The sequence below is a fragment of the Anomaloglossus baeobatrachus genome, chromosome 3 (genome assembly GCF_048569485.1).
Source record: "Anomaloglossus baeobatrachus isolate aAnoBae1 chromosome 3, aAnoBae1.hap1, whole genome shotgun sequence".
Lineage (NCBI taxonomy): Eukaryota > Metazoa > Chordata > Amphibia > Anura > Aromobatidae > Anomaloglossus > Anomaloglossus baeobatrachus.
In genome coordinates this window covers 556774639-556793678 of record NC_134355.1, presented here as the reverse complement: position 1 = coordinate 556793678, position 19040 = coordinate 556774639, and the positions used below count along the sequence as shown (strand labels likewise).

Below are 19040 nucleotides of genomic sequence, written 5' to 3'. Positions count from 1 at the left end.
GCCAAAACCAAACAAGGAGTCGCATAATAAGGGCATCTACGTTTGGCAAGTTGGGCGGCTTTGGATCGGAATCATATATGTGGTTTGTATGTATTATGTTGAATGATGATAGGTTTGGTGGTAGTGCCGCACATAATATTTACATTAACATTTGTAAAGGTGGCCGATAAGTACATAGCAGCATCAGAATACAGGTGTGTGCACAAAAAGGTTGTAAATAGTAAAACACTTACTTAGTCCAACTTGGACTTCACGTTTGCTCTTATCACAACAAGGAAACCAGGGCTGTATTTGGCCTTCATGCTGCCTTAGGCACTTTAAGTGGTTGCGCCCTTTACTGACAACAACTCAAACTATGAGTATGTGCACACAAACACAACATCAATGTAAGGCGGATATACTCTGTAGCACACTTCACTTGAAAAAGTGCTAACCGCTAAAAGAATGTGCACTTGCTGCACATATTTTCAATTTTTTTAGCTTCTTTTAGCAGCTTCAGGTTTTCAAAGACACTAAGTGGTTAAAATAGGTAAATGAACCATTTGTCAGGCTGCTACTGCCAGGAAATTGCTGACTAGTACTTACTACAATTTCCATTAAATAAAAACTGCAGCCAAAAGATGTTAGAAAAGAAAAAAAGATTCTAGCGTTTCCAAACCTGTCCTTCGCCTGAAAAACTCAAAAGATATGCAGATATCTTAAAGCTGTGGTGTGCACATACCCTAACAGTTTACATACCCTTTAGATAGTAGTTAAGATGCTCATACACAGACTACAGTTGGTTGAACTCATAAATAGACAGGTTCGGCTGACAGTCTGATTGTCAGGGAGATGAGGACCCAGCATGTCCAATTTCGGATTGTGGATCCTTTTTTCTCTAAGATATGAGCACACCACCAGAGATGTCTGGTAGGGTCTGTCACATAGAGAACACAAAAGAACTCAATAAAGTGAGCGCTCCTGTGTATGGAAGGGTCAGGTGAGATATCAACTAGCCGAATGATGGGACTGCTGTTTATAGTGTATGGGGGCTTTAGTCACTGAGACAGCTATATTTTATATTTTGCACACTGACACTAAAATGAGCTACTATCAAGTCTAATAAATTAAATATTGCTACATAACCAGAACCAACCTCAAATCATGACTACATCACCAGAACCAACCTCAAATCATTACGACTGTTGGGGGAGACCTCTAGGGGGTCTCTCTCAGTGTCTCGGAGGAGGATTCCAAATCAGAACTGCGCAGATGAATCAGGAGAAATGACCACACAGAGACATGTCTCTATCCGGGAGAAGCTCAATGCTCTTCTGATCCTTGTATTCAAAACATAGTATATATACAGCTTACTCAATACATCCACGTTATCTATTAACCAACCAGCTAGCCAGGCATAGTTCATTCCTTGTTGAACAGTCTTAGCAACATTCGTTAGCAAAACATTCAAGTGTGTTTACACATAGAAGAGAGTCTATGAATAGAACAATGTCAGTTACTTATTTGAAACTAGAGATGAATATCTCTTCTATTCATGAATGTCAGTTACTTATTTGAAACTACAGATAAGGATTCTTCTATGAATAGAAGAATGCTAGTTACCTATCTGAAACCACAGATAAGCATCTCTTCAATTCATGAATGTTTGTTACTTATTCATGAACTAAAACTTATTCTATTTAGCCCTAAGCATAATTTGATTTGGTTATATATTCCGTTAATATTTGAATTAGTTATATATGGAGAAGCAATACATAAAGCCTTCAAAGGACAGATTATCTTATTATTATTATACTGGATAAACGATTCATAGCCTAGGCCTTCACACTACATCACCAGAACCAAATTCAAATCATGTCTACATCACCAGTACCAAGCTGAAATCACGATTACATCACCAGAACCACTATCTGTACACGACAACATTACCAAAACCAATCTCAAGTCATTACTACATCACCAGAACCACCATTGGTATATGATTACATCACCAGAACCAACGTGAATTCAAGATTACATCACCACCAAACTGCAGAGCATACAGGAATCACAGTACTGATGAGGTGCAGGCAGTAGCACTATTAAACATTTAAAAAATGCCTTAACCTTTGGGAGATATCTTCTATGTTTTAGGTCCATTAATTCTGAGCACATTGGTGTGGGTCTGGTTCCTGAGACTCCCCCATAGAACTCAAAAGACCTCTTAGGAGTGAACGACTTAGGAGACAGGACTATGACTTTCACCTGCATCTGCTCTGCGTGCGCTCTAAAAGAGCTTTTCAGCTGTGGTTGGGGTTTTCAGGAACAGATTCCTCACAAATCTGCTCAGAATCATTGGGCATAAAACATAAACGTTATCCCAAAAGCTTAGTTACTCTTTGAGGTGCATTTACAATGCTGCTAATAATCAGAAAAAAATATTCGTCTATCTAAACAGGGAGTCAAATCACCTGGAAAATCTCACTGATCAGGACTACCTCATTGACTAACATTGGTGCGAGTGCAATCCGGCTTTTTTATCGCATTGCACTCAGCACATTTATACGCAGATGTGAGTAAACCCTCAAGCTCATCAGAATGACAGGTTCTCAGTTAACTCATTCTGCAGTCAGCAATAAGGAATTCACAGAAATCCAAATGGTGCAAGATTTTGTGATGAAACCCTATTGCAAAAATAATTTTTAACCAAAACTACAATCATTAAAAAAAAAATATGTTCCAGAGGTCTTCATATTTTTTAGTGCTACTGCTGATTAAAATGATTCTGTCATCTCCAGAAAAGCGAGATACCTGCAGATATAGAGGTTATCTGCAGGAAAATAGCATTACACCATTCCTGCCTGCCATACTGGAGCAACAGGAGAGAAAAATGAACTTATATGTTCCATTCAGCTGCTCACTTCCAGTTATCAGGGTGGATCCCAGGAGCTGTTGTTCCCCGCTCACCATACAGTGAGCACTCTATCACTCCCCTGCACATTCATTGACTGCTCTACATTGTGTAAGCCTGGAAATGATTACAGCGTGCTCACAGTGTAAAGAGCAGTGACTGTAAGTGTATGTGCGCACGTGTGCGTATTACATGCAGTTACGCTGCGTTCTGCACCGCAGCGTAACTGCATGCGTCCTGCGTCCCCTGCACAATCTATGGAGATTGTGCAGGGGCCGTGCGCACGTGGCATGCGTTCTAAGAAGTGACATGTCACTTCTTTCGTGCGTTCTACATGCTGTCTGTAGGGATAGGCAGCATGCAGAGCGCACGAATCTGCCGGCACCATGCGCTTCAGAACGCAGCTTTTCAGCTGCGCTCTGAAGCGCACATTTTCGGTGCGGTGCAGAGCGCACACGTGCGCACATAGCCTAACAACTAGAGATGTAGAGATGAGCAGATAGAAGTTCGGTTCGGCAGGTGTAGCCAGACTTTAGATAAAGTTTGGTTTGGGTCCTAGACTTGACCTGAACTCCAATGGAAGTGACTAATTGGACAGTTCAGGTCTCTGCCCACATACAGCCAGCCATAAACAGATCATTTCCAGGGGTGAGTGGGCAGGGTTTTTCCATTTTTTTGGTGTACACTACATCCGATCATGCTGTTGTTACCCCTAGTGCAAGCTGATGAAACACTGGAAGCAGCTCACACAGAGCTGAGCACTGAGCACACCCAAGCACAGCGCTGCTTGTGCGGGTGGTTACCATACGTAAAGCTCCCGAGCTCCTATGTTGAACTCTGTTTATTTTTAAAGTTTGTGTTTGGTACGAACACCGAACCTCGGGTTTTCTCATCTCTTGTAACAACTCCTTGAAAATGGCTGCAGGGAGAATATAACTTAATTTTCTCTCTGTAGTTGCTGCTCTAAGGCTATGTGCCCACAAGACAATGTACCTGCAGATTTTGCCGCGGAAAACCTGCGGATTTATCTGGATTTTCTAGATAAATCTGCAGGTTTTAGCAAGTACAGACACTCCCCATGTTATCCTATGGGACATGGGGAGTGTGTGTCCATGCTGCGGTATGTGCGGCTGCAGAATATGCTGCGGATGTCCCGCAGCCGCACGTAATTGCATGTAAATTATTCCTGCGGAAATATCTGCAGATGTCCCGCCTCTCCACTATGGAGATAGAGGCCGGGACTTCCGCAGGTAAGTCGCACGAATGTCCGCAGGTTTACCGTAGATATTTCCCTGGAATCCCGCAGCAATGGATAGCTTCGGATTCCGGGGAACTGCTGCGGGAAACATGCTGCCGTACCTGCGGATATATCCGCGGGTACATTGTCCCGTGGGCACATAGCTTAAGGGTTCGTTTATACAGATTGTTCAGCGGCACAATATGACTACCGATCAGTAAACCTTTACACAGGCAGACAAACCTAAACAATGAATGAATGATCTATACTTGATCTCGGCAGTTTTAGTCCTGTTTACACAAGATGATGCACTGCTGAAAACGATGAACGATGATCATTTTTGCTGCATAAAAGATCATTTCATCCAATGACCGAGCGTTTTGCCTGTTTACAAGGCAAGAAGATTGTGGAGCAAATGATTTTAGCAATGCTTGTTCACAATAATCTTGCAATGTAAAATGCCGTACAAGGCAGGAAGGTATAAAATATACGCTATTTACCCGCAGATTGCCCCCTATAGCTGCAGAAAAATAACATTTCTAGAACTGTCATTAGACAGTATGAAAAAAGGCAACTATGCAATTAACTTGCATTTTTTATCTACTGTCATGCTGCTGCTGTGAGAGATTCCAAGGGCACTGACCACAATAGTTTGGCCAAGTATGCACAAAAGTTCCATTCCAGTCTGAGGAGTTAACTCTTAAGGTCCCAGCCAGCTCTTTCCAGACTATTAATTTCTACATGCATTTAGCTGTTGTCACGCTCCCCGGGTCCCCTGCCCTGCTCCCCGGCTCACCTGCCACGCTCCTCGGCTCCCCTGCCTCGCTCCCCGGTTCTTCGGTCCGGTCTCCGCCGCTCCCCGCTCTCCAGCCTCCATTGCCTGCGCTTCCCAGGCGTCCTGGTCCCCGCTCCCGGCGCCCGTCGGCTTCTCAGCCCCAGCCCGGCTCTGCTGCTTCCTCCTCACAGCTTCCTGCTCTGGCTTCTGGCACCCGGGCCGCGCGCATGCGCATTAGGGCGCGCGCGCGGTCATTGACCCTTTCTTAAAGGGCCAGCGTCCACTGACAGGAAATGATGCACACAGGTACAGGGTATAAAGGGGTTTAGTGTCCAAGTGGGCGGGGCCTGTTCTTCATGTTTCCCAAGCTAGGAGTCAGGTCTCCTTGTGTTCCTGTGAGATACTCACCTCTCTCTCTTCTAGAGCCGATCCTGCCTTGCCATCCGGTCCTGCCGAATCCCGCACCCCGAACGCTGCCTATCTGCCATCCTGACAGTCCGTACCATCTCTGATCCCTGTGGTGACCCGTCATCTCGCTCCAACGGTTCCGGACTCCGCCTGACATCATCTCGGCTTCCGAACCTGAGCTCCGTCACCCGGACTACCATCAGTGACTCCGTGGTCCCAGGGACTTCTCCATTATACTCTTGTGCACGGACTCTCCTGCTACCTGTAGTGCTCCAGCTACCGGACCCCTTACCATCATCAAGGAGTTCGGCCCAGTGGATCCACCTCCTGGGTCTGCCCGTCCACCTGGCCCTAACAGCTGTTCACTTCCCTCCCTTTCTGCTCCTGACTTTTTATCAGCCCTGTAAAATTACCAGCTCCCCACTAGTTTCTAGAGCAGTTCTGCTAATCATAGCTCTCACTTTCCTGAGCTGTGTGCTTGTTCAAATGCACTGTTATCACTATATGTAAATATAATGATAATACTGTATACTTCAACCAGAACAATCATTGACAAACTGTTAATGTCTTCCAGAAGCAGAAATTCAGCAGGACCAAGCTACTCAACCAGAACTGTCCCTCAAGGACGAGTGACTTCCCACCTACAAACAAGAAAATGACAGCACTGTGCTGCTACTACTGAAGATACAAGATGAGAATACCCATTCAAAAAGGACCTTTAATCAATATAAGGGCTAGGACACAAAATCGCATTCTACTCGGATCCATGTTACTTTATCAAGCCGTTCCCACATGCGATTAGTTTCTCAGCTCTAATTGGACAGAGAAAACAGTCTCTGCATGCTGCGGGTGGAATTCGATCCATTTTCACTCGCACCCATAAAAGTCTATGAGTGCTACGGTAGTGAAACATCGCATTGTACTTGGATGACACCGGATTGCAGTGTGATAATCGCATCAGCTGGCAATGGAGGAGATATGGAGATTAGTACTTCCCTCTCCTCTGCAGTGCCCGCCTTCTCCTCCGTTGCTGTAATCCGATACTTGGCTTACACTCGCAGCACAGTGAGAGCCGAGAGTCGCATGTGATGCACTCGCATCGGATGCCATACGTTCTTCTGGCCCTAGCCTTAGGGGCACTTTGCACACTACGACATCGCAAGCCGATGCTGTGATGCCGTGCGCGATAGTCCCCGCCCCCGTCACAGTTGCGATATCATGGTGATAGCTGCCGTAGCGAACATTATCGCTACGGCAGCTTCACATGCAATCCCCCGCCCTGCGACGTCGCTCTGGCCGGCGAACCGCCTCCTTATTAAGGGGGCGGGTCGTGCGGTGTCATAGCGACGTCACACGGCAGGCGGCCAATAGAAGCGGAGGGGCGGAGATGAGCGGGACGTAAACATCCCGCCCACCTCCTTCCTTCCGCATAGCCAGCGTGAGCAGGTAGGAGATGTTCCTTGCTCCTGCGGCTGCACACACACAGCGATATGTGCTGCCGCAGAAACGAGGAACAACATCGTAACATCGGTATTTCCCAATTAATGGAAATGACCGATGCTACACCAATGATACGATTACGCCGCTTTTGCGCTCGTTAATCGTATCATAGAGGATTTACACACTACGATGTCGAGACCGACGCCGGATGTGCGTCACTTTCGATTTGACCCAACCGACATCGCAGGCGATGTCGTAGTGTGCAAAGGGCCCCTTAGGCTACTTTCACACATCCGGTTTGAGCACTGCGGCTCAATCCGGCTGTGAAACCTATGCAACGGATGCGGCGAAAACACCGCATCCTTTGCATAAGTTTTGACATGCGGCCGGTCCGGTTTTTTCCGGTTGCGGCACGCTACTGAGCATGCGCAGTGGAAGAAACCGTATGCGGCGGCCGGATGCGTTTTTTCCGCATCCGGCGTCCATAGGCATTCATTGAAAATGCGCCGCAGTGGCCGGATGCGGCGCGATGCATTTTTTTTTGCCGGAGCAAAAAACGTTGCAGGCAACGTTCCATCCGGCCGCGGCATCGGCTAAATCTGCCGCATGCGGCAAAAACCGGACCGAACGCAAGCCCATGCGGCACAATACGGCACTAATGTAAGTCTATGCAAAAAAAACCGCAACCGGCGGCAAAAAAAACGGTTGCGGTTTTTCTGCAGAGTGCCGTGTTGTGCCGCAGAGCAAAAACCGGATGTGTGAAAGTAGCCTTAAGGCTACTTTACACACTGCGATATCGGTCCCGATATCGCTAGTGTGGGTACCCGCCCCCATCTGTTGCGCGACACGGGCAAATCGCTGCCCGTGCCGCACAACATCGCCCAGAGCCATCACACATACTTACCTGTCCGGCGACGTCGCTGTGACCGGCGAACCGCCTCCTTTCTAAGGGGGCGATCCGTGCGGCATCACAGCGACGTCACTGAAGCGTCACTGAACCGCCGCCCAATAGCAGCGGAGGGGCGGAGATGAGCGGGACGTAACATCCCGCCCACCTCCTTCCTTCCTCATAGCGGCCGGGAGGCAGGTAAGGAGAGCTTCCTCGTTCCTGCGGCGTCACACGCAGCGATGTGTGCTGCCGCAGGAACGAGGAACAACTTCGTTACTGCTGCAGTAATGATTTTTAAGAATGGACCCCCATGTCGCCGATTAGCGATTTTGCACGTTTTTGCAACGATGCAAAATCGCTTATCGGTGTCACACGCAACGGCATCGCTAATGCGGCCGGATGTGCGTCACAAATTCCGTGACCCCAACGACTCCGCATTAGCGATGTCGCAGCGTGTAAAGCCCGCTTTAGTGTTGTAAACTGAGCATTCCTGCACATAGTGGTAAGAATGTACATTACAACACTTTTACATTTTTAATCCTCCACTCCATTGTGGAGCTCTGGTCGCCTTTGGGTGTCTGATGCTATGGAGCTCTGTGGGCATCCACTTTAATCCATGGTGAGGCAGTCTAATCATAACAGTACAGAGTCATAGGTAAGCTAATGTAGATGCCCATATGTCTGTTCGAAATTAAATATCCATAGAAGTTAGACCTGTACAGAAGTGGTCACCGATCCTTAAATGCTAAAGTGACCCAGATAAAATTAGTAAACCCATTAACATTCTTGACTGGCGCCATTCCAGTGATATAAGCACTATCTCAGCAGCCGTTGGTGATCTCAGGCTCGGACTGGCCCACAGGAGAACAGGTGAATCCGCCGGTGGGCTTCTGTGCAGGAGTGGGCCCCCTACACTTTATTCACTATATACAGATACAAGTAACATGTCATAGTTTATTAAATAAATGATCTGTTATATTAATAAATAGAAGCATAAGTACATTTGTTAATGAGGATAATGTAATGTTTCCATGTTACTGAAAGGGGGGCCCCAGGGTCAATTATACTGCTGGGTCCTTGGAAATAAGCTGCAGTGCTCATGTTCCGGATGCGTACCGCCCCAGCAGCGGTCGGACCGCTTGGATCCGGGGGTGCTACTCGTGGCTCGAGGGTCTCCAGACCCAGGGGCTCGGGGTCACTCCGAAACGTAATGTGGAGTTATTTACAAGGGAGTTAGATAGTTTGTGACGCCACCCGTGGTGTGCGGTAATAGGGAGTACGGAGTACAGCCACTGCCGTTGGGAGTAGCCAGGGTGATGGAGTGGGGCAGCCAGATGACGTTACCCTCCACGGGTAGGAAAAGGCCCCGGGACCCCGAATGGTGGGATGGATTGCAGGGGGAGCGCAGGGTCGCTGGTAGCAGGGGTTAATCAGGTACTCATTTAGAAGGAAAGCAGACGCTGACAACGCGGTAAACCAAGTCTCTGGGTTCCGCTGCCCTCTTGGGGAGCTCGTCCGGGTTCCGTCCCCTGCAGCACTGCCTGGTGGTCTGTAACCTGCCTCTGTGCACAGAATTGGAAAGTGTTCAGGTGGCCCGCAAGCTTGGAGCTGTCCGGGCCCCGCTCCCTACTATGGGTAGCAGAGGAGCTTGCTCTAAGGAGCTCACGCTTGGGATTTCAGTGGGCTGCTTTGCTTGGAAAGCCCTATCCCCCTCGTTGCGCTAGTGCCCCCGATCTCTGAGCTTCGTGGGAACAGTCCATAAAGGCCCTGTCCTCCGCAGGTTAATTGCCGGGTTGCTTGAAGCTTCTCCCTGACCTGGGGTCCATTACTCCGACGTGCTTTCGGCCCCAGACCGGATATTGAATTGCAGCTGCCGACCGTCCTCCTTGACTAAGCCAGCACCCAGTCCCAATCTTCGGCGACTGGGTCTCCGACTCCTCTGGGTCCAGACCACTGTCTGCAACCCAATCTACGTTTTCCTCTGGGATCTCCAACTCCCAGCTTCCTCGAGCTCCTCACTGCTCGAGGGCTACCACTCAACTGCTCTCCTTGCTTCCCTGGAGCCGACTGACTAGTCACCTCTCATCTCCCTACCTGATCCCTAGGTGGGAGGCCCTATTCCAGTTTAGCAGCCCACTGGTGTGCCTGACAGGGTGTGGTGTGAGGTGTGATTAGGATTTTTACATGCTGGTGGAGGCTGTACTGCAAGTTGGGAAGCCAGATCCATGGGGGTTGAGTCCTGCACTGGGGGATAAAGAGCGTGCAGTACCCTGTGACGACCTGACTAGACCAGGGGCGTCACACTCACATGGCATAATGTCACTTTACTGCCAGGTGGGAGATCGCAGACATTGCTGGAACGGCACTGAACTGGCAAGAAGGCGTTATTTATTGTATTTTCGGCACTTTAGCATTTAGGCAGTGGACAACCCTGTTAACATCAGCACAAAAACTGTACATGGAAGCTTCATGGCATGTATTTCCATAGATAATCATCTGCACACAAGACTTACGTCAACAAGCCACATGTAGAGGTGTAAATCATTCTGGGTTTGATGGATGCCTGGAGAATGTCACTTGTCTGACTACATTGTGACAACAGTAAGGTTTGATAGGTTCAGGAGCTCGTCTAGGCCAATTAATTCCCATGAAGGGAAAATCTTAACTTTTCAGAGTACTAAGACGTTTTGGACTGTTGTATCTCCAACTTTGTGGGAACAGTTTGGGGAAGGCCCTTTTCTGTTCCCAAAAGATTTGGTTGGGTAAGTTTGGTGTGGAAGAAATTGACTGGCAGCTCAAAAGCCCTGACCTAAACCCCATCCAAGACCTTTGGTAACAACTACATGGAGATTATGAGCCCGGCCTTCTCATCCAACATGATTGTCTGATCTTTTCTGGATGAATGTGAAGAAATTCCCACAGACACCTCTAAAATGATGTAGAAAGCCTTAGAAGAGTGGAAGCTCCTGTAGGTGATGTGGCTGCAGCCAAAAGATGGAGGCTGGGGCAGCGGTGACTGGAGAGGGGGACTACTATCTGGCTTTAGGCTACAGAAAATGTTTGGCTTCCACTTTAGCATTAGAAAACCCTTGAAGTATGTTTCATGTCAGCTTTCATGTTGCTTGCACTATCTTTATCATGTTACAGCTCCCATGCAATAAATGAGGAAAACAACAAGAAGATAAAGTGCTTGTTTCTGAGACTTGCATCTGGTGTCTTGTCATAAGCAACAGGTTCGTAATAAGCCCCCAACACCCCACATTAATCAGCACAGGCGCCCACAGCTGCAATAAGCCATCTGAAATCTCTTATTGCTGGATATGTGCGTAAAAAAAAACAGTGTTTCTCCCATCAGGGGTTAATCAGATCTGTAACATACACCCTACAGCACATATTATGCAGTGATGTGGATTTGCTCCACGCAGCAGCCAAATATAAATATTTCATATACTGTAGTCTAGAGCAGGTATATGTGTAAATAGTGCACTGTGGCTTTAATCCAGCCTTATATATTCTATTCTTTCGATGTCATGTCAATCCCATGGCAGGCAGAGGGTAAGGTAAGAGTTAACTCTGCCTGCTTCTCACTCCCCTGAGCTCTGTGCACACTGAGTGACGTCATGAGGATCACGTGATCTTCCCTATTAAGCACTGGGAGCTGTTCTGGTGCTGAAACACATATCTCCATCCTGGGAGGGAGGATGATCTGAGCTGCCCTCTGCCTGAAGCACACAGGTAGGCAGCTGCTGGGGGCTGTGCACTGGGTGGGGAGGCTGTGCACTGGGTGAGGAGGCTGTGCACTGGGTGGGGAGGCTGTGCACTGGGTGGGGAGGCTGTGCACTGGGTGAGGAGGCTGTGCACTGGGTGGGGAGGCTGTGCACTGGGTGGGGAGGCTGTGCACTGGGTGAGGAGGCTGTGCACTGGGTGAGGAGGCTGTGCACTGGGTGGGGAGGCTGTGCACTGAGTGGGGAGGCTGTGCACTGGGTGGGGAGGCTGTGCACTGGGTGGGGAGGCTGTGCACTGGGTGGGGAGGCTGTGCACTGGGTGGGAAGGCTGTGCACTGGGTGGGGAGGCTGTGCACTGGGTGGGGAGGCTGTGCACTGGGTGGGGAGGCTGTGCACTGGGTGGGGAGGCTGTGCACTGGGTGGGAAGGCTGTGCACTGGGTGGGGAGGCTGTGCACTGGGTGGGGAGGCTGTGCACTGGGTGGGGAGGCTGTGCACTGGGTGGGGAGGCTGTGCACTGGGTGGGAAGGCTGTGTACTGGGTGCAGACCCCCAGGGGCTTAGGGAACAAGTTCTGTGAATGCCCCTGCACTTTTCTAAGTCTTAGGTATGATAGCATGCTTACTATATGCACCTGGCGTCTCTAGGGGTAATCTCTGTATATCTGAATTTTGGAGATCAGTTATGTGTCCACATCCCTCTACGCGCTAACTTCGTTACGGTATGGCCAGTGTGGGAGGTGGCGGCACATTGCCTGTTGCTATGCTATACAAGTTAGTGAGCAGCAGATGTAGACAATAGGCAGATGCTGGCGCGGTGGGCGAGACTGTGATGTGTTACCTTACTGATATGGTTTGCGTCTGTCCCTATAGTAAAGCTGTGTGATGGTGCCGACCATCCCCGCTGCAATGACGTGTGACCATAAAGTACGGAGAATGAGTAAATTTCACACTATATGCTTCTTAGTGAGAGGAATATACATTTATATCCCTAATATATCGCTGCTGTGTACCCCAGAAACGCGTCAGTCTATTTCGCACCGTGAACATATGTTATTTCTTATAACGTCTTCTTAATAAAGAAGAGTAGAGCGGAGATGCCGTTTACCTCCTACATTTTCGGAGCAGATGCAGCCCTGTAATATCCAAGTGACAGAGATAAAGCTGCAGCTTCTTTAGGCAATCTTATTAGCGTTTAACTGTATCTATCCTGGAGGAGGAGGTAATGAGGTTTGGGATTATGGATGACGTCAGGCGTAAATATAGCCATATTACCCATCTGTGTGCGTATAAGGACAGCTGACTGCATACAGCACATCAATGGCAATCATCCATCATCCATAATGCAGTGACGCCTGTGTATAGGAATACACATATTGCTGTGGGTTGGTCCACAGCATCTGATTCATCCAATATATTTCTTAGGACGGACCATTGCCTCCCTCTATATTAGTATCACATTGTGTATATGTCGGAGTTTTATTTTGACAAATGAGGTGTCACTTCCGTATACATCTGAAATATTATAATAAATTATGTCTATGCAGGAGAAAGCAAATTTTACTATTTGGTGACTGATCGAATAAATAAAATGCAAAGGAATATAAAGTAAATAAATAAATAATAATAATAATAAATAAAGAGCAAAGGAATATAAAGTAAATAAAATAAATAATAATAAAATTAATAATAAATAAAGAGCAAATACATGTAAAGGAATATAAACTAGCAACTCTATTGGATGGAATACATAGGTCTACCAGATATAATGCCATAAGGTGCCTAGGTCTAGTTATATCTATGCAATATTACTAGTACATCATTATGGGTCAGATCTTACCCTAAATGCAAGCTTTGGTCTAATTTGTAACAATTAGACATAAACTCGAAGAGGTAGCAATGGAGGAAAGTGGAGTGACTGGTGCATCATTATGTTATCTACATCACTGTTGAGTGGGGCTTAATGATCATTCAGGTTGTGGGTGGTACTGACTTTTATTAGTAAATCAGATCCTTACGGGAAGAAAGCCAAGACTGGTCATGTCTCTGCCTTACATTTGTTTGTACCACTTTAAACCTTCACACATAAACCTAAAGCCAAGGTAAAAGTTATTTTGGGCAACCTGCCGTCTATAAATACAAATACATTAAGCGTTTCTATAAGTAGATTGTGTTTTCACAGTCAGAGATCAGAAATGCGAAGATGTCTGGAAGCAGTCGGCAGGCCAGCACTTTATTGAAGTATTGCTCCATCTCTCATTTGTGTTTTGCATTTCTAATGATATTAAAGTGCCCCTAATGACATGATGGAGTTAGGGTAATGATATATTTGATGTTCTGTAATGTGTGTATTCTCATTCAATCTTTGCTGCATATTCATCTCAATTTGTTTTGTAGGAATTATTGACCAACATGGCATCTCCAAGGAGCTACTATCTTGCAAGATGCTTCTCCCTGTGCTTTTTAATCATCGTTATGTCCTTTGCTGATGCTGCACCATTTCAGTACTATCAAGTGCCACAATCAGATCCAGAGTACAGAATGAAGAGTTTACAAAGGCTGCCAAGCCCAGATATGTTAAAGGCACTGGAGTACATTGAAAATCTCAGGAAGCAAGGAAGCAGAACTGAAAGCCTCCCTGACTATACCTCCTATCAAGGGGCACCATTTCCCTCTGAGCAGAAGGTTGTGCATGCCCTTTCACCAGACAGTGCCAAACCTCTTGTCAATGATGATGAGTCTGAGTGGATGAAAGCAATGTTGGAAGCCTTGATGCAAGCTGAAAAAGAGGTAAAGGTGGCCCCACAAGACAAAAGCAAATCATACACCAACTTGGACAAAAGCTTACCTCCTGAGCTAATTGAAGATTATGATTCAAGCAAGTGGTCTGAGAGAAGACCAAAAACTAATAAATTACCTTCAAGATTATATGATGACTACTCTCGGGACAACCCATTGAAAAGGACCAATGAAATAGTTGAAGGTCAGTATACTCCTCAAAATTTAGCTACGCTACAGTCTGTCTTCCAGGAACTGGGGAAACTCCAAGGCCAGGTCAATCATAAAAGAGAAAGATTAGATGAAGACCAAAAACTTTACAAAGATGATGAGGATGACATGTATAAAGCCAACAACATTGCTTATGAAGATGTAGCAGGTGGTGAAGACTGGAACCCAATTGAAGAGAAAGTTGAGAGCCAAACAGAAGAAGAATTAAAGGAAAGTAAAGAGGAGGTAGAGAAGACAGATGATATGGAAGAGGAGATGAAACGTTCTGGATTGTTGGGTTTACAGGATGAGGAGCCAGAAAAAGAAAATAAAGAACAGGAATCGGAAAATCTGCCAAAGATGATGAACTCATATTTAAAGATGTGGTTAAACAGACAGGAAAAGGGTAAACAGAATATAGATAAAAGATCGCTAAAGTTCTCAGGAAAAAATCTTGAACCTGAAGCTATTTATCAACTGATTGATCTATCAAGAAACTTACAAATCCCTCCTGAGGATCTGATTGACATGCTACAAGATGAAGATAGCAGAAAGTTTCCAGGTAGGTTGGAATCTGAAAAAGAGGTTGAAGTACCTGAAGATCTGGATGAGGTTTCAGAAACCATGACTGATAAAACGGATGTGTATAAAAGTAAGCAAGGATTTATAAAGCAGCCCACAACTGCTATGCTGCCTAATGGTCCCGAAGATCTAACATTAGAAGATATGATGAACCTCATGGGAGCAGATAAATTGTCAAGTCAAAAATATCCTTTCCTTAATAGATTTAACCAAAACAGTGGCTCATCAAGACCCTACTCCATGTTTAGCAGACCTAGAGGACATAAAGTCATCTGGCCAAATGACTTAGAAAAAAGACAAATTGAATATGATCCCAGATCAGACAAGGAGGAAGATTTGGCTGACTATGTAGTTAGGATGCTGGCCAAATATCCAGAGCTTCTGGGCAACAACCAGAATAAAAAAGTCCCTACGCTTTACTCACCAGGTGACATTCAGGAGCTTGAAAAGCAGTATGAAAAGGCTTTAAGGGGATATCTGAACATGCGAGGTTACCAGGATATAGAGACTGCAGCCAACAGTAATCGAAGGCTACCTCTACCAAGGGAAACGGATGACACACAAAATAAGCAGTATATAGATGAGGACATGCTTATGAAGGTCTTAGAGTACATGAACCAGGAGAAAGCAGAAAAAGGGAGAGATCACAGTGTTAAAAGATCTATGGAGAATATGTAATTTGTTTGTGTTACCCAACAACATCATTCTCTTTTTACTATTTTTCTTTTCTGGCTTTGTGGTTCACGTGGACTGGGCTAAGGTTTCTCTTCCAGTTATAGGAATGGTTTTCTGATGACCCAGTGTCAGGATAATCATACATTCTTGCTTCATAGTCATCACGATAGTATGACTGTTTTGTATCTATTGGACACTCATTCATTACTTGTAAAATTGAGGGGATCTTATATGAAATTGAGAGGGACCATTTAAAGATTGATCGGTCCTGGACGCTTCAGTTGAAGTTTAATTGAAGTCTTAATAAATCAGAACTTTCTTAGCAACGAATCTGCATTTTTCTTTTGTTTGTTTTTTTTTTTCTTTAGAATACATTATGATAATTTCAAACTGACATTATTATAGCTTTGTAGACTATACCTATATTGTTATATGTGAGATTTTGTGGAAATACAGCATGTTTCTAGGTTAAGCACTGCAATATTCCAAGGAAAATAAAAAAATAATCTGCAAATTTAAGAGAAGACTGCAGATCTGCTTCTATGTATCTCAATAACATCAAATGGAGCTACATATTTTTTTCAATAGTTCCTTGAAACATTGTTTTTCATAAAGTAGTTGTTGAGATTAGAAAAACAATGTTATCTTACATCCACACCCGTGAGTGGCAATACCAGAGACAACTAAAGGAAAAGTTGGCACTTTTTCGGTAAGAAAAAACATATTTTTTTTTCTAATTTCTTCAACTCTTTGATAGTAAAACAGTGGCTAATGAAATTAATTAAATCACAAATTATTATTTATTTCTAAATAAATTAAATATAAATTTCATATCAGCAGAGGTTGAAATAACATGTTAACTATTCATTTCCCTGTTCTGCTATTTTTTTTATTTTTTTGGAAAATACGTATAGAGAGAATACAAGAACCTTGTTATACAGTATTTATTTTTATATCATTTTAAAATAAAGAGAGATAAAACATATAACCTTATGAGAGAAAGCACTGACCTACTTAGATCTAATCTGTCTACTGCAAAATTGAGCTCCAATTAAATATAATCACCCAGTTTTTCATAATTAGAGATGATGACAGACGCACGCATTTGGCTTTAATTAACCATTTCTTGGAAAAAAATAAAAAAAATACATAGGGGGATTAAAAACAGTATTGTTCTAAAAAAAAGTGGCATGCCAACAACCATGGCTGAATCTTGTGTTCCGCATTGTGTTGCGTGGTATTTAAACCTACTGTTGTAGTGAACTGTTCCCCGTGGATTCCCATCAATTGGGCATCACGTGTCATTTACCTTGCTTTGAAATTGCCCATTTTCCCATCTCCCCAGGACTGCTCTGTCGTACCCATGTATTTGTGGAATGTCCTCGACCTCAGCTGTATTCTGCTTCATCAGATAATTGGGATACAACACACGACTACTTTCACGACCACCTCCTGACACTATATATACATTCAGGTTTCTCTCACACGATTTATTTTTAATCACTGAATTATTTTGTTACTGTTTGTTGTGTATCGTGTGGTACTGTAAAAAAAAAAGAACTAAAATAAAGCATTCTGTATATTTGAAGCATTTATTTTTTGCCAATCATCATGTTAAAACACATAATGGAGCCACCGTCATGTAGAATTATTACAGTTGTTTAATTACACAATATATGGTCCTTGGCAATAAAACGCACCATTCATGAGCCCACTGTGATCCTACTATTTCACTCACCGTTCACACAGGCCATATATGCTGCAGATTTCCCAAACCAGAAGCAGGAAAGCCAGCGCGCATTACAGTACCAGCGTTGTGATGAAATTTCCCAAGACAATCCGCAGCATGACAATTTATGTGTGTGGGAACATCAATGGAAAGGTCCAAGGGAAGGTATTAAAGGCATGCGGCACTCTTTGTACCCTCATATTATGAAATGTTGTAAAAATTCTACAATTGTGGTGTCTAAACAATTTCCAAGTAGTCCACTGCTACACCCAGTGCCCGACAACTATGCAGAAGAACCATGATGGGTGACATGACAATCTTCTTGAGACCCTTGCAAGGAGTGGAGCCCTATTTCCAAGTAGTGGGTAAGATTACTGCTTCTCAAACTGTGTGGCGCCCCCTAGTTGTTGGTGTTCATTATTTCCAATTCTGACTCATTTGTACTTACATAAATGTTAAACAATGGTTCAGGAGACAAATGAAAATTTATATAAATTATTTTGGCATGGACTAAAGGCCCATTTACACGCAACGACATCGCTAACGAGATGTCGTTGGGGTCACGGAATTCGTGACGCACATCCAGCCTCGTTAGCGACGTCGTTGCATGTAACACCTACGAACGAGTATTAACGATCAAAAATACCTAATCGTTGATTGTTGACACGTCGTTCATTTTCATAATATTGTTACTCGTTGTGGACGCAGGTTGTTCGTCGTTCCTGAGGCAGCACACATCGCTACGTGTGACACCCCAGGAACAACGAACAACACCGTACCTCCGTCGTCTGGCAACGAGGTGGGCGTGACTTTCCTTCGGCTGCTCTCCGCCCCTTCGCTTCTATTGGCCGCCTGCCGTGTGACGTCGCTGTGACGTCGCATGAACCGCCCCCTGAGAAAAGAGACAGTTTGCCGGCCACATCGCTAGGCTGGTAAGTATGTGTGATGGAGACTAATGATATTGTGCGCCATGGGCAGCGATTTGCCCGTGACGCACAAATGACGGGGGCGGGTGGGATCGGCGGTGACATCGCTAGCGATGTCGCTGTGTGTAAAGCAGCCTTTAGACCATAGTTGGTGATGCCTGAGAAGAAAAAGAATCCCTGGATTATATGCTTCTGATCCTCTAATTTGCTATGTAGAAAGATATTTAATGCATTTGATCACACTGCTTTGGGACACCCCATTCTAAAGGCAAACCACCCCAATGATAGGTGATCTTTAAAGAGGCCTTTTCACCAAATTTGTCATGTTGAACTGGACACATGATGTAATAGGGGCTACAGAGCGGAACAAGACTTTTTTTTACTTTCCCCTCCCCAATGTGGAGATATTAGCAATCAAATTATTTACCACCTAAGAGTTAACTTTTTAAGTTAAAGGGTTATTCCCATCTCAAAGATCCTCTCCCAATATGTACTAGGTGTTCTAATAAAATATTAAATAAATAAAATATTATTAAAATATTAAATATTTCCACTTAGAAATGTAGTATAGATCTCCCAATTAGCTATGTCTGTTACCTCATATGCATGGCATTGCAGATTAGATATCCATGGTTACACCCACTCAGTGACAGTGAGTTAGTTACTCATGGTCACAACCATGGATACCTAAGCTACTGTAATGCCCTGCATATGAGGTAAGTGAAATAACTTTTCAGAAGAACTATAATACACAAAACATTGTTGGTTATAAATGACTTA

The 19040-nt window shown here is 44.9% G+C and overlaps 1 protein-coding gene across 1 annotated transcript; it reads left to right on the top strand.

Moving 5' to 3' along the window:
- Positions 1-11266: 11266 nt before the first annotated feature.
- On the top strand, positions 11267-17193 carry SCG2 (secretogranin II). The gene is made up of 2 exons (XM_075340825.1): positions 11267-11374; positions 13758-17193. The coding sequence occupies exon 2, from the start codon at positions 13773-13775 to the stop codon at positions 15606-15608; it is 1836 nt and encodes a 611-aa protein (XP_075196940.1). The 5' UTR covers positions 11267-11374; positions 13758-13772; the 3' UTR covers positions 15609-17193.
- The last annotated feature ends 1847 nt before the right edge of the window (positions 17194-19040 follow it).

Coding starts and splice junctions, on each gene's coding strand:
- SCG2 (XM_075340825.1), top strand. CDS start 13,773: ATGGCATCTCCAAGGAGCTACTATCTTGCAAGATGCTTCTCCCTGTGC.